This window comes from Phasianus colchicus, chromosome 16 (assembly GCF_987193195.1).
Source record: "Phasianus colchicus chromosome 16, bPhaCol1.hap1.1, whole genome shotgun sequence".
NCBI lineage: Eukaryota > Metazoa > Chordata > Aves > Galliformes > Phasianidae > Phasianus > Phasianus colchicus.
This window is the reverse complement of record NC_143451.1, coordinates 1,669,611-1,685,767: the sequence shown is the minus strand read 5'-3', so window position 1 is coordinate 1,685,767 and position 16,157 is coordinate 1,669,611. Positions and strand designations below refer to the sequence as shown.

Below are 16,157 nucleotides of genomic sequence, written 5' to 3'. Positions count from 1 at the left end.
GGAGGGGGCGGGCGGTCGGAGCGCGGCGGGACGGGCAGCGCAGCGCAGCGCGGCGCAGCACAGAGTCGCGCAGAGCACCGCGCACAGCACCGCTCCATGAGCCGCCGCCGGCGCGGGGGGGGAGCCGGCGCTGCGCTCTCTGACCGCCGCGCCGGGATGTGAGTGGCGGCGGCTGAGACACGGCTGCGGCACCGGCGGTGAGTGGGAGAGCGAGCGGGCCGGCGGGAGGGGGCTGCCCCGGTCCCAGGCAGGTGCGCGGGAGGTGGGAGACACGGAGCTGCGGCCCCGCTCCGCCCCGCCCTGCCCTGTGCTGGCGGAACAAGAGCGGACAGCGGCTGGGGCCGGGAGTCAAGGAAGGGGATTAGAGGGGATATAGGGCGAGGGGGGAGGAGGGGTCTGGGAAAGGAAGACGACGAGGGGAGTTCGGAGACGGGGGAAAGAAGAGCGGGGAGAACGGGGGAAGGAGAGGAAGGGAGAGAAAGCTGAGAGAGAAACGAGCGGAGGGACAAAAGAGCGGGGCCGGAGCGGGATGTACAGGACGGCGGGAGGAGGTGCCGCGGGGCAGGGCGGGGGGGCTGCAGGGCTGTCCGCGTGGGAGGGAGCGGAGCTCCGTGCGGGGCGGTGGGCCCCGGGGGGGGACCCTCGCGCTGACACCACCGCCTCGGTCGGGTCCGGAGGCGCGGGGGGGGGGCGGAGGGGCGGCCCGGGGCGGAGCGGTGCCGCTCGGGGCGGCCGCGCCGCGGCTGTATCTCAATGCGGAGCCCTCGGTGTACTCCCGCCCCCCTCAGCCGAGCGGCGATGGGATTTAGTACTTATGTGAACCCTTTGTTTACGCCCGAGCTAATGGTTATCCCGCGGTAACGGGATTTCCTCCACCGGAGCTGCGCGCCGGGGTTGGTTACGGGCGGAGCGCTGAGCGCTTCTCAGCGGCGGAGCGCAGTGCGGAGGTGCTGAGGTGTTCTCGTCGTGAAGAAACCCGTCCGTGTGAGGCTGTGACGTGAAGAGAAACAGTTGTTTGAGAACGAGCGGAGCAAAGGGAAGCATTGATCGCTTGCAATCGATCGCGCTCAGCAGCGCAGCGCGTCGGGGCTGACAGCCGCGGGCAGTGCGAGCACCGCGGGCGGCGGAGTCCGAGCGAGCGGAGCAGCGCCGGCTGAGGGCGTGTTACGGAGTACGTCTCGTTCTGTGCGTTTCGGAGCGGGCCGTGCTCTGTGCAGCCGCGAGCGGTGCGTGCGTTCCTCTGACACGGGGCGCGTCTCAATCAGTGCTGTAGTTTTGCATCCGCGGAGCAATAGCAGCGTTAATTGTTATTCCAGAAATGAATCTCCCGGCAGTCTCGTCCGGGCTGGGCTGCTGCCGCTCCGCTGTCTGCTTCCGAGTCCACTCCTCACCTGGGCAGAAGGTGCTGGCAGAGACCCCGCATTGTGATCGGGGGGTAGCAGGGGCTGGGGGCTCCTCCTGAGCTCGGTTACAGATTGATTTCCTCTTCGGTGGTTGGATGCATCCTCTTGCATTGCTTTGTTAACTTTAGGTCTGTAAAAAGAGGATCGGGTAACACAGCAAACCATAAATACCGTCACCTTGCATCTCTGCACTGTTATAATGTTATTCTTTACACACAAATATTCACTAGCAGCATACAGCATAGTTTTGACTGGATGGGAGATGTTTGCAGTCTGTAGCCAGAAGGCATTAGCAATGGAAAGCCTCACTGATTTTTAAACATGACAACTTCAGGAGGAGAGCGGTGAGGTTTTCTGTTCCTGCTGAGCTGCCCACAGCCGTGCTTTGTGCCGTGCACGGCCCCGTCCGTGTCACTCGTGTCATGGTTTGTGCACTGCCCCTACACCGCAGCATGGGGGCTGTGCCGGCTGCAGAGCGCAGTGCCCGCTGTGCTGGGAGCCGATCCGGGACCTCTGGCTGTGGCCCGGCTCTGCAGCTGTCCTGGTGTTTGTTTGCTGGTTGTTTCTGAAATGTCTGAGGCTTCTCGATTCATGTCATGTGCTTGTGGTTGCTCTCAGACTCAGGTATGTTTGCTTAACTGGTTGTAATGAAATATAATTTTGGAGGGGGATCTGAGGTAAAAAAGAGACTCGAGGTGATTCCTGCTGTGCCAGCAGTTCCCCCCTGTGCTGCAGGGAGCGTCACACCTCTGGGCACCACGCTGCGATGTCCCTGTCGTGCTCTGCTCCCACTGCAGCTTCGGTGGTGGCAGAGCGATGTGTCAGCGCACTGCCAGGCTGTGCAGCTCTGCTGAGAGCTGATCTGGACATAAAGAGGAAGGAACACCGTTGTGCAGCCATCGATGTGTGCAGCTGCTGAGATGAGGAGCCGGTTTTGCTATGAAGCCTCAAGGCACACAGGCACACCACCCACAGCACAGGCTGGAGGAAGCCTCTGTTTTAATAACAAACCCACACTGATATCCTTTGCTTTTTCAAAACAGCTTTTCTGGCAAAAAGGCTCTCTAGTTTTCCCTCATGTTTACACCGTCTGTGGCTTCAGCTGAAGCTGTGATACTCCTGTGCCAGACTTTTACGTCGTGCTGCACTGTTCTCCCCTGCCCACACAGCGCTGTGGGTGTGCTGCCAGTTCCAGTGCTGGAAGAATTCTGGCTGACATCCCCGTGGAGCTGCTGACGGTGTTGGTTCTGACCCAGTCAGTCCACAGTACACTGCTGTGAGTGTGGCTGTACTGATGGCAGTGGGGAGAGGTTCCTCCTATGGAGCTCTGCTTGCAGGCTTTGGTGGAAAAAGGCTCTGCAGGTCAGCACGGGTTGCTGACATGTGATGGGAATGTGATTCCACACCAGGAATACTATCAGCTGTCCCAGTGAGCTTTTGTTTGATGCTGCAGCCCTGTCAGTGCCTTCTGAGAGAACTATTGCTCATTTCCATCAGTTCTCCTGGAAGTAATTTCACAAATCAAAGTAACTTAGGAAAAGTTCTCTTGAGTTGAACATCTCTGCCTTTCTGAGGATGTCTTTCGTCTGAATTCTAAATATATTTTGACGCAGATTCATTCCCCTTTTCCGGAAGAGACTATTCCTTCTTGTAGGGGGAAATACTTAACATCACTAATCCTCCTTTCCCAAACACTTCCACATAGGAAGAGGAAAGAAGTGATGGGCTGACAATATGACTGCTTACCCATGCAGCACCATCACCATGGAAACAGACTGTCCTAGAATAGCTCCATCACATGAGGGTTACATGACATGAATAAAGTAACCAGAAAACTGGAAAATGTCTTAGAACTGGCAATACTTGCTCTTAATTCATTACCCCCCAGGTCTTTGGAGAGCAGTGGATAAACAAAGCCAGTATTAAAATCAATGTAGTGCATGTATGTCATCACATGCATGTGAGAGGGTAGTGGAAAACAAATGTGATTCTCATTTAAAGGGCTTTTTGTTGCTTCCAGTTCGGGATACATTATTTTAGAAGGAGTTTTGAATAATTTTCCATGTGAGCTCCTGCTTCTTGAAATTGGTACCAGTGGTTTTCAGCAGTGCCCTCATGGATCCCCTTGGATTTCCTCTGTGCATCAGCAGGCACTGACGGTTCTGCACTTCTCAGGAGATTCTGGATGTTCTAACAAGTGAATGCAGCAGTTGAAAGAAGAACTGCCTGTGCACAGAAGGGATTGCAAAATTACCTTTGGAATGTTTCCTTCTAGTTAATTATGAACACAGAGGGCAAAGATTTATTGAGCATGACCATTTTCAGTAGAAAAATGAATCTATTTCACTGATGATTGATTTTCTCTTGGTAAAGTCAGTGCTTTTTAATGTGTTGTGACAGTCATTGGGAAACACAGATCAGACACAAAGAAGTAAGTTTTCTACCGATTCACCATAAAGAAAACTAAAGCTAGATAGCAAAAAAATTGTTATTCACCATCGGCATGTCGTCCCATCATTAGAACGTGTTAGCCCTCCCAGCAGTGCGAGGACCCTTTCACTCCTGTGGGCAGGCAGCTCAGTCATTACTTTCTTCTCATTTGTCCAGCCCACATCATGTTATGTGTCATGAATCCCACTGCAGAGATGAAGTTTTGTAGTAAGCTCTTTTTTCTGTTGTGTGGATGAAGAGCATGAAGCCTTTATGCATTTATATTAGCCTGTCAAGCCCGCAATCTTGGTGCCTCTGATAGGAAACAGAATTTCTGTCATTTGTCTCAAGACAGAGACCTACAATGGATTCATAACTCAGTGAAAGGAGAATGAATGAATGTGTTTAAAGGTTGAGGTCCTCAGGATTTAACTTCAGTCATTAAAGGAGTAAAACACGCAGGAGATTACACGCATCATTCTCATCTGTAATAGTCTCTGTGCTGTTTCATGCAGTGCATGAATGGTGAATGGTTTTTGCATTGGTTAGGACTGATCATGTCCAATATAACAACGTTGCACCATTAATGAGAGTTGAAAATGGTTTAAAGTGAACTTTTTAATGTTTCCCTTAGACGCGCTTCTGATTTATAAAATGTCATTAGGCAGTCACTTAGGACTTGGTGTAATTTGCTTCTCTACTTTTTGCTCTGTGTCATAAGGATGCTGTGTGAGTAACATTAGTGCCTGCTTACGTGGTGCTTTTCTCCCACACGCAGAGGCCTTTCTCTGAGCATGTTAAGCTGGGCACACAGCTCACATCACTGAGTGTAACCCACCTGAAACCCACGGCACCACGCAAGCAAAAGTCAACAGAAAGGTTTCCTATCTGGTACGTGTTGTGTTTACTGTCTGTGGGGCAGACTGTTCATTTAAAGGGTACATTTTAACAATGCCTTGCTTTGCTTGGTAAAAGCAAATGCTGTTACATACATCTTTTAAAACCACCTAATCCGTGTTCTTCCTGAAAGTAATAATTTGGCCTGATTTGTTGGAATCTGTCCAGCCCAATGGTCCCGATGGCAAGTGGGGTTGCTGTGGTCCTGGAGAGTTTACAGTTGTTCACTCTGTAGCCTGGGGAGAGCGATGCTCTGGTTCTTGTTGTTTGTTTCATTTGAATGGCTAAAGCCATTTGCTGAGAAGCACAAAGAGTCATTCATTTTTGATTAGTTGATTGATGACACTGCATGTGTGCACCATTGTTGCAGAGCATGGGGGGTTTCTCTAGCCAACCATTCCCATTTGCAATTGCAACCCAATACCTGGGCTTTGAAGGGAATGAATATTATAACTGCCTATTGACTGAGGAGGAAAAGAACATTTTCCTTTAGAAAAAAATAAAGTTTTTGCTCTCTCTACATTCTGATAAAAAGGGGCAAGCCTGTGAAATGGTCTGATTCTGCCAGTCCAGTGCAATTCACACATTCTTGAATCTGAACAATAAAATACTGTAGATAATATATTACTTCACAACATGATAAATAATTTCTGCTGGCTGTGTTTTAGGATATTTGCAAGGACAGTGCTTGGGAATGTTTTTGATCAGTGCAAACTCAGAAATGAATCAGTTTGCTGTCTGTGTTCAGCAGGCAAGTTTCTTTGAGGGGGGGAGCAAAGGGGCATAGGGGTATGCTAATCCAGATGAAAATCCCACGCAGAAAAAAAAAGTAAATGTGAGCTACTGAAACAGGCTGTACTTCCAATTGCTGTCAAGTCCTTCAGAGTGACCTGTGGCTAAACACCCAAATGTTTATTGTCTCAGACAGAAAAATGAAAACCTACCCAGCCATTGGTTTCTTCGTCCTCTTCGTCATCAGCTATGGCTCTTCTGAAAACTCCAGCACGCCGAGAGGGTGCGGACTGGATCTCCTGCCCCAGTATGTGTACCTCTGTGACCTGGATGCCATCTGGGGAATAGTTGTGGAGGCGGTTGCGGGAGCAGGTGTGCTGACAACGTTACTGCTGATGCTGATTTTGCTGGTGAGGCTGCCCTTCATCAAGGAAAAAGAGAAGAAGAGCCCCCTGGGGATGCACTTCCTCTTTCTGTTTGGGACACTCGGACTATTTGGACTGACATTTGCTTTCATCATTCAGGAAGATGAAATGGTGTGCTCTACCCGAAGATTTCTGTGGGGAGTTATCTTTGCTTTGTGCTTCTCGTGCTTGCTAGCTCAGGCTTGGAGACTTCGCAGACTAGTTCGGCATGGGAAGAGTCCATCTGGCTGGCATCTGGCTGGTGTGGCCATCTGCCTGATGCTTGTTCAGGTCATCATTGCAACGGAGTGGTTAATACTGACAGTTGTCAGAGATAACAAGATGTCTTGCAGCTACGAACCAATGGATTTTGCTATGGCTTTGATTTATGTTATGTTCCTGATGGTATTTGCCATGGGGTTTTCTCTTTTCACTCTCTGTGGAAAGTTTAAGAAGTGGAAGAAAAATGGAGTATGCCTGATTATAACGCTGTTTTTTTCCATTCTGATTTGGGTAGCCTGGATGACTATGTACCTCTTTGGTAATGCTGAACTAAAGAAAAGAGACCAATGGAGTGATCCCACTCTTGCTATTGCACTGGTGTCCAGTGGTTGGGTGTTTGTTATTTTTCATGCTATCCCAGAGGTCCACTGTACCATCCTTCCATCACAGCAGGAGAACACTCCCAATTATTTTGACACTTCACAGCCAAGGATGCGTGAAACTGCTTTTGAGGAAGATATACAGCTTCCTCGGAGCTACATGGAAAACAAAGCCTTTTCTATGGATGAACATAATGCAGGTAAGAATTTACTATTCAGAACTTTATTTCTGTAGTAGCAAGGAAAGTATCTGTGTGAGACATTTTTCAGGTGTCGAAAACAAGGCTTACTACAAAACCCATAGTTTACACCTTACATACAGCTTACTTTCAATGTATTAATTAGGAAGTCACTTTAGTGGGAGAAAAACATGAAAAAATGTAATACAGAAAACAGATGTTTGGTTAAAATGTTGGAATTTTTTTTTTTTTTTTGCATTTGATTTTTTTTTCCTCAATTTCAAATGTAACCAGACAACACCAAAAGCAGAAGAAAAACACAGTGGAAAAAATAACTTCTATTTTAAAACAGTACAACATTTTTTGTCTTTCTTAGTTAATAACATTTTATATGAAATATGCTCCTAAAAAAAAAAAAAAAAAAAACAAGAAGAAATAAATTGAGTTCTCCATGCTACAAAGGCTCGGTCTCTTCAGCAATAGAATAATTACTATTAATCATACTACCATTAAAGTAGGACTCAGTGTCCTCTGTGACACTGGAAAAAAAGATGCAAGGTGGCATATAGACATGTTCAAAGAGAGTCTTTGTTCTGAAGACTTTAACATGCTAACAGAATATGCACAGACAGGTTTCACAGTAATGGCTGCTTTCCTTGTCACAACCATTGGGTGACACAGAACAGTGTGTGATGACACGTAAAGAAGATTTGCCATGAAAATGTTGGAGCGAGTACCGAAAAAGCCAGCAAACTGGTCGCTCAGGAGATCCAAAGCATTGCTGAAAGTTAAACACATATCAGAAAATATCCAGGGCTGCTTATCTGAGCAGTGATGGAAATCACCTGATGGTGTTGAGGAGGGTAGGCTGTGTTCTGCTGATGCCTCACAGCTGGAGAAAGGATTTGGATACTACTCAAACTGCTTTAGTATCCAAGCCAATAGTTGCCACACTGCTATGGCAGTCCACAAAAAAAGGCTTTGGTTATATTGTCTGGGTACTTTACCTCTTTATTTATGTCCACCTATCTTTATTTTCTTTGGGTCTTGATGTTTCCTCCGGATGTAGAACAGGCATGAAGGAAAAGAGCACTCGTGTGACAGCGCTGGGTCAGGAAGGTGTTGTCCCTCCACATGTTTTAGCAGCAACTTCAGAGGTCTCCGCGTTGGATGGAAGCTTTGAACAGAAAGGAGTTAAGGTCTTGTGAGGACACAACAAGGCAGTGGTAAAACAAAACATGGATAAAAGAGTAGCTGTTCATTACCAGCGTTCCAAAGGAACTTCACTGTAGACTATAAATGCACTTCTAATTTATTTTACTGCTCTCCATCCCCCATTAAATTAATGTCATAGTAATGTAAGTGCAGTGACTACAGTGGAGTTGTTTCTGACTAAGACAGATTTAAAGAAAAGAATCAGATCTTTCACCCTCCGTTATTTTCATTCATGCCTACACTTAAAAAAGAACTGGAAGCTCCATTTAGATCTGATTGGTCAGTGATCAGGTTTTGTAGTGACATGGGTAGACGTCTGACAGCTATAAAATCAGTATAGTATCTATTACAGTGTAACTGTTCTGTTCTAATCTGAATATAAAACAATTCCTTATCTGATTCCCTTGTTAATATTTATCATAATAATGAATGCCATTCCTCTCCTCACGGCGTGTGGAGGAAAAGATTGGATTTTAATAAATCAAAGGAGATTCATTATTCCTTTGCAGTGGTTCTCTACGTTGCGTACAGAACTATGACAACAGGGTTTGGAGACATAACTTACAGTAGAGCATTAAATAGAAGTAAAAATACTCAAGTCACATATTATGTTATTCATTTAATTAAACTCAACTGAAGAATGTGTAATTAAGAGTTCAGAAATTAAAGGAAGAGTACTTTCTTCAATTATGCATAATAACAGTGTTTCAGATTATAAGATCTACTAGCTGGAAAGTTTTGGAAGAGACGTGATTTATGGTTGGACTTAAAGGTCTTTTCTGACCTAGATGATTCTAGAGTTCTGTAACCAGAAATCAGCTCTATGTTCCCAGAATTTGTTTAAGCTTTACTGAGAAAACATGCTTGGTTGAATGTATTTTCCATTAATTCACACTGTATAAAGCAATTTTCTTTTTTTTTTTTTTTCCTTTTTCAAAAGATTTTATCATTTTCAGAATCAGAATAACCTTTACATTACAGGTTCAAATAAGCATGTATTCTCATAGTTTTTCTCATAGCCATGTAGCCCCAAGTCATACTTACCAACAAGATTTGTTCTGTTCCAGGAATACCATTAAGTATTAGTAAGGCAAAATGGTTATACATTCAGTTACTTAACCGTCATTTAAACAACATACTAATTTTAACATTCATATAATAGACATGTCAAAGTGCTTAGAAGACTAACTCTCATTCCTGTGTCTTGTAAAAATATTAGTAAAGTACTTAGAATCCCTGAAAAAGGGCAACTTGAGTGAGCTCCCAGAGAACTGGAAGTGCAGTGCACAGTAATGGGGCAGCTTCAGCAAAGCAAATACGGTTTGCTTTCTGCATGAAAAACCTGGGCGTGAAATGTAGAGTTCTGCAGCTGTCATGAAACACAAGCCTAAGAAGCTCTGCTGCTCACTGAATTTCATTTAACTGTTAGTACTAAAGTCATCCTATGAGCCACCTACAAACAAGCTAACAATTAAAAACACATAGGAGACTGTGACCTGGCATTTGTTCAAACCTCCTTGGCATTTTTTTTTAACCTATTCATCCTCTACATGACTAGATGCATTTAATAGTACCAGGAAAAGTACAAGAGAAATAGTAAAACCATTAGAAAAAAAAAATCCCCAAATGAGTATTCTGCCCACACACTTTGTCTCTGATTCTCACATTAGCAGAATTTTAGACTTCTGGCAATAATAGGGAAGGAAAATTCAGCAATCCGGCTTTGAAGGTACTGTCTCAGGATAGGGCTGAAATTACCATGCAAATTATATACTAGAATGTGTAAATATTTTACTGATAGCATGCATTACAAGGAGATCTTTTTTCTTCATGTAATACTAAATACTAGAGCAATCATTTGTGTCTAAGGCACAGAAAGAAGCTAAACTGCAAAGAAGGAATTCTACTGACCCTGAGATGATTAAATATAAAATAAAGATACAGAACTGTGGGAGAACAGCAGATGAAAGCCTCTATTCTAGTGTTCTGGGGAAAAAAAAAAAAAAAAAGATGTATGTAATTCTGTATATATAAGAATTTTAAATATAGAGTAAGTGAGGATCTGTATATATGTGAAGTCATTAGCTAAGCACTTGCAGGGCTAGATTTTTAAATACGTGTGCTAAGTCAGTACAGTTCATCATCTCTGCGTACTACTCGCAGACAGAAGAGAGCAGTGAACACAGGACTGTGCATAGCAGCAGGCTCCATTTAAATCCTGATGCACACACTGCAAAGATATTAAATCCTGACTTCCTTAAGGTTTATGCTGAAATTCCTCTAAACTTAGTTCCTCTGTTTTCAGCGGGAGAGCATAGAATTGTAATTTGAATTAAATCTAAGTGGAATTCTTGCCCCAGGTGCCCAATCCAGCACCTATTTGCCAGCTGACAGATGGGCACTGCCCTCTGGAACCGCTCACGCAGTGCGTATAAATGAGCTCTGTTCCCCGGCCACATCTGAATTCAGAGAAGCCATTCTTTACCCTTGAAGTAAAAAAAAAAGGAGTACGTGTGTGCCAATATCCAGCCTGGTTTAGACAGAAAGCAGCACATCTCTAACTCTGCATCTCTTTCAGAATATACATCCCGAATCCAAACTTGTGCTAAAAGACATGGAGAAGCTGATGTAGTTCTGCATTCGGAAGGACAGTCAGTGCCTTCTCTTTTGCTTCAGTCAGTGGCCACGTTTAAGCTATTCGAAAGCAGTATTTACTTCATATTTCTAGTTTCTCAGGGTAAATATAATCTGAAACATCTGGAAAGTCCTTACGTGCTAGTCATGCTGAAGTAATGCTCAGGGGGACTGCGAGCATGCTTGCTGGCTCAAGCAGTGCTTTGGATCTCTGTCCTCCCAGTTTGATTGAAAGCAAAGTGTAATAGCATTTCACTTAACCCCACTGTATCCAGACTGATGCGAAGAGCACAAGGCAAAAAACATTGTTCAAGATGCATCACAGGTGCACTGACTGAGGATATTTAACTCCTGGTGAAATGAAACTAAGCAAATTTCAAGAATTTTTCCTCCGTTGCATCGCAAGCAGTTATGTTTGTGTAAAACATTATTTTTTCTGAGATCCATCCCCATCTCTGTAAGAAAAACTGTTGTTCAGAGTCAATACAGAAACTGATACGGCAGCATAAAAGTTAAAACCAGTGGCACAGTTCCCAGTGACTGCACTGGAAGCACAATATTTTATGACTTCAAAGGAGATGCACAGCATTACTCGTGTTCCTAAGAGCAGTCTCTCTTTTTAAACGCAGCGCTAAGGACGGCAGGATTTCGCAACGGCAGTTTGGGAAGCCGACCTAGTGCTCCTTTTAGAAGCAATGTTTATCAGCCAACTGAGATGGCAGTTGTGCTAAATGGTGGGACTGTAAGTATCAAAATGTGATGACGTATCGATATATGCAATTGCTACTAATTGAAAAGCCTTCTGCATTTAGCTTGTTCAGAGCAGGGGGAAAGCTATAAATGCAAATTTGGGCAGCAAGTGTGCATGTAATGCTTCCCTCCCCCTCTACAAAAGATGTCATTTGAAAGTATTTTGCATTTCGTTAATTGTCCCTTCACATTTTGCATTGTAGCTTGGGAGGGCTGAGTCCTTTGGTAACTCTACCTATTCATTGACCCCTCTGAATTACATTTGTTAACTATTAAGTGACATAATTTCTAACCTAATCTTTTTTCAAGACAATCACATAAATGTTTGCAAGCCAGTACTTTGCTTTAAATAAGAATCGTAGCAGACAGTGATAGGCTCTCACCTAGTTTCCATATTCTTGCAAATGTACATAATTCTTTGTAAGATACAGACGTAAAGATCTCTGAGAAATAAGAGCAGTGTAGAATATTTTAATGATAACAACTCTGATCTTTCTCTCTGAGACAATAGTTTGGCATGCCATTATTCCATAGACTTGTCTTAGTGAGCTGATGCCAAACAGGCCTCCTAAATATTTCCAGCATTACATGTAATTTGCACTTAAGAAGTGGCATATGGTAGGCATAATGTTGAAAAAGAATTTTCATCCCCATATTTTTTCATGCTATCTATGTGCTTGTAAAAATCTATCCATGAACACTCTACACATGAGTTGGGTTTTTTTTTTTTTAATTTTGAATCATGAGCTGATTCCATAACTCAGCTTCTACATTTAAAGCCAAATAATGCAATCTTAATGCAGGTCTCTTTGTTTGTTTGTAAGAAAATACCATTTTGTTTGGATTTAGTGAACAAGGCAGACTAGATACAAGGATTCTGTCATGTGGGTAATACAGTGGGAACACATCAACTTGAATAAAAACGGGCTTGTGCTTTGCTGTCAGTCATGAATAGCATCCTTTTGATGCTTGGTTTCATCCATGCCTGTGTTTTCTGATACCAGAATATGCAGCTCAGGGAAAAGCAGTTCAAGGATGATGAGAAACTAAAGGATTTGTTTGGTCTTGTTTTGAGGTGGATACAAAACTTACTGGAGAGCACTGGAGAGTAATATGAGAAAGAAACGTGTGTATAGTCATGGTTTTTACAGAGAGGTAAACATGCCATGTGGGTTGAACATGAGTTTCATTGTAGTGCTTTGCTCTGGAAATACTGTACATGTAGCATGGTAACACTGATTGCTGAACAGACCAGACCTCCCAGTTATGGGTTTATTATCCTTATTTGCAGATACCAACAGCTCCGCCAAGTTACACTGGACGACACCTCTGGTGAAAGGCTGTAGGCAGTAGAGAATAAGAATCCTTGTTGCAGATTTATTCCCTGGCAGTGTGTCTTTGAGGGAGGAATTGATACCAGTACCAGAACAAAGCAACAGAACATCCAGGAGCTTGCGAAATCCCACAGAGGATTTTGTGTAAATGTGAACACCGCGGAATGGATAAACTAACTGCAAAAAGAAAATTATAAGTCTGAAGCTAAATCTGAATTAAAATAGAGGTAGGCACACTTCAAAATGGAAGAGGGGGATATTGTATTCTGAAATGTAAGATATTCCCTTGTCTGTAACCAGTAACCAGTGTGCAAGGCAAGCCTAATTCTTTTTGTTGGATGCCAGCTGCTTGCAAACTACTCTCCTCTCACCTAAAATTAATTCACGTTGCCACAAGAGATTGCCACCACAGTGTGAAGACGTGCAGGATTTCTTTCCATCTTGCTCCTTTTCCTTTCATTTCAAATGTCATGAAAAGTATATTGTTTGCCTCATGATCCAGCTGTACTGGAACATCATGCGTTACCGCTCTGTGCCAACGCCGTTACCATCACGCTGTAGGTTGACACTCTTCTCTTTAAAAAGCTCATGTATAAGAAGCAGTTCTGGAGAGATGCAGGGTCTGTATGTGCTTTACGTGAGCGCAGGAGCTTCTTGAGGCAGAGGAGCGCAGGTCCAGCATAGGCAGCTCTTCTGCAGCCTGGAATTGGATTCCCTCCTGTTCCTCAACCTGGGTGTGAGCAGAGTTGTGCGTTCTCACTTCTCCTACAGAAGAAGCCATTAAAGGAATCTGTGGAGGGATATGCTTTGCAAAGACTTAGCTGGCGAGAGAACGTGACTCGTGTTTGCCACGAGTGCGCTGTGATAGCAGACAAAGGGTGATGTCCATCGGTGCTGGTGGGCCGAGGTCTGTCCATAATGGTGGGCTGGAGTCTGTCTGTGTTGGTAGGCCAAGGTCGGCACCCAGGGGGTCAGTGGCAGCTGCAGAGCACCGACTGCCTGTCGGAGGAACGCGGTGCGTGTAGGGCTGAGGCTGCTGCTTCCAATCCCTGTTTGTATGGGTAGTCTCATTGACTGCAGTTGTTTGTGCATTTAACTGTGGTTGTGCATTTTAGTGCCTAGCTGTTAGAATCTCCCTTCTGGAGGTGGTTTGTTGTTGTTTTTGTTTTTTTAAGGTGGTTTCTTCCTTAGTTCTCCCCCTCTGCCTCCGCTTTTTCAAGTTAAAATATGGCAGACTTTCTCAAAGCTTTTTATCTTTGTTTTCTCCGGGTTATTTAAAAGGTTCACATTGCCCATTGTTTGTGCCATGATTTTCATTATGTTTAAGCAGTCATTCCTTTATTTAACATTTAATACATATCGGACATTGAAAACATCACCGTATCCTCACCATTTGGCCAACGTTAATCTTAGCTTTCCTGAATTCTAAAAGCAAATTGTTTTTACTTGAGGGCATAGGAAACATTTAACAAATAAACTTTGCATATGATATAATAAAAAAACTATATTTTCAAACTAAAAAAATAGAATATACAAATAACCGAACAGCTTAGTAGCTTCACAGAAAGAAGTTACTTGCTGTCTACTGCAGAAGAAAGACAAGTATTCTATTTTTCGAGAGTCTTCCTGATTCTGCACTTACCTCCATTTCTGCTGAACTAGGAACCTAGTCCTGCAGACTGTACTCCCACAAGTAGTCCCTTTGATACCAGTAAGTCTACATACAGGTACAGAAGCTGCAAGACTAGTCCCTAAGTGTTGCACAGATATACATGTGCGTGTGTGTGTATATATATATATGAAGGAATATATGTTGCCATTCTTGCCATGATCATCTTATAAGGTTTTACTTCACAGCTCTTCTCTTCCAGAAGCAATGTTTTTCTGTCATGCATGAGTAAAGGAACGTGTTAGCTCCATGTTGGATATTCCCCCCCTGCCTTTCCCTCCTCAAGGCAAAGGAAGCATGTGCTTGTTTAGGGATTGCTTATTTATTTTGTAAGTAACTAGATGGCCTAAGTAACCAAGTAGGGTAGGGGTGGATATTGCATGCTATCCAGTGACTTAGAAATACATTTGCTTTGTTAAAAGCAGAGCTTTAATTAAATAAGATAGCATTCATAATATTTACCCTGAAAATGCATCACTTTGAACAATATAAAACCTGTTTTCATCACTTGCTTGCTGAGTTTTGCTTTAAAAATCAAATTTAAAAAATCACAAAACTCTACTGTAAAAACATATAAGATGACCATGGCATAAGTGGTAGGACAGTTTTCTTTTAAAAAGTTTATCATGCTACAACCGAGATTTAGGAACTACAATACAACTGTTACAGACCTTGGACAAAACTTTACAACATGTAGTTCTCTTAATAAATGTTTTTTTCTAGATGTGACTGAATTGATAAATAGACTTCCCAATCCTGTTCCTAATGAAGCTGATTAGAATTTAAGACCTTATGTAAGGATAGGGCCAGATCCTAAAGGCTGCTACTGGCATGACTACTGTAGCTGGTTAGTCACTTGGGCTCTTCACGGGATTACTAAGTGGCAGGATTGGTCTGAATTTGTGGTGGTGAGGGTGTGGCAATAGATTAGGAAGGTCTTTATTTTCCAACTTTGTACAATTAGTAATAAGCAACTTTTTTTTTGTAAGTTTGTGATGTTAAATGCCCAAATAAAAATGTGATCGAAGAAAGGCACCTTTATGTTAGCTTATACTTCTGTTACAGTCAACAATTTGTTTACTTTTGCCTTTTATGAGTTATCTAGAATGTAGAGCATCTGTGAACAACATAATAAATAAGTGTAAGCACAAGCCTTTCGCAGTTCAGTTAATTAGGATTTTATAGTATAAAAGCTACTGCGTTGTCCCTTGATGGCTATGTTATCATGGTGTACAGAAAAGTGAAACTGTAAAACATCTGAAAAAATTGTTACCAGAACAAGATTTTTAATAACTGGCTTCTGCAAGAAAAGAGTTCAGAGCCATAATTTTACAGGTCCTGTCCTGCTTTCAAAGGAGCTGAAGGCATCTGACACTGACCAGAAAATATGTAGCACCTTCAAAACAGCACTCTCAGTACACACACTTGTTTCTATAAACATGGTACATGAAATATAGAACTAGTTGTATCTGTTTTTAGTATAAACACGGGCATCTTGGTTGGCTTTGGAGCTTGATGCCTTGGGCCTCACCAAAGGCAGTGCAAAAGGGAGCATTGTAGCTTTTATAATAAAACGATTGGACTATTCTACCAACTTACAGGATTACAAAGCCGGTGCTTTTTATTAATTGATGAGAGCTAAAGCTCATTTTTGATAGATAATATATATTTATTAAATGTATTAATGTGTGTTTTATAACATACCCTTTTTTCCGCTGATTGTTGCATACACTGGTATCTTATTAAGTACATCTTTAAAGGATTTTCAAGACAATCAATGCGTACCATGATGTCTGTACATACGTATACAAAACTACAAAGGTTGTAAAGCATGGGCAAATGTTTTATTTTCAAAATGCTGTTCTTAACGAGAATAAAGGCTTTACTATTTACTTACAATGCTTGTGT

General features: G+C 43.2%; 1 protein-coding gene across 7 annotated transcripts; it reads left to right on the top strand.

Moving 5' to 3' along the window:
* Positions 1-8: 8 nt before the first annotated feature.
* Positions 9-15,982, top strand: GPRC5B (G protein-coupled receptor class C group 5 member B). 7 transcript variants are annotated; one of them, XM_090151510.1, is made up of 5 exons: positions 9-197; positions 4,612-4,724; positions 5,659-6,668; positions 11,126-11,238; positions 12,538-15,982. In XM_090151510.1, exons 3-5 carry the CDS (start codon positions 5,663-5,665, stop codon positions 12,580-12,582), a joined length of 1,164 nt encoding a protein of 387 aa, XP_090007636.1. In that variant the 5' UTR covers positions 9-197; positions 4,612-4,724; positions 5,659-5,662; the 3' UTR covers positions 12,583-15,982. The 7 variants fall into 7 exon arrangements, with proteins under 7 accessions (XP_090007636.1, XP_031461340.1, XP_090007637.1 ...); XM_031605480.2 differs by having other exon boundaries at positions 5,655-6,668; XM_090151509.1 differs by lacking the exon at positions 9-197 and adding an exon at positions 218-551 and having other exon boundaries at positions 5,655-6,668.
* Positions 15,983-16,157: the final 175 nt, after the last annotated feature.

What these genes read in the sequence shown, in the direction of transcription:
- GPRC5B (XM_031605479.2), top strand. Translation starts at nt 5,639, where the DNA reads ATGTTTATTGTCTCAGACAGAAAAATGAAAACCTACCCAGCCATTGGT. An exon ending in TATGGATGAACATAATGCAG is followed by an intron (nt 6,669 to 11,125) that starts GTAAGAATTTAC and finishes TTTTAAACGCAG; the next exon opens with CGCTAAGGACGGCAGGATTT. An exon ending in TTGTGCTAAATGGTGGGACT is followed by an intron (nt 11,239 to 12,537) that starts GTAAGTATCAAA and finishes CCTTATTTGCAG; the next exon opens with ATACCAACAGCTCCGCCAAG.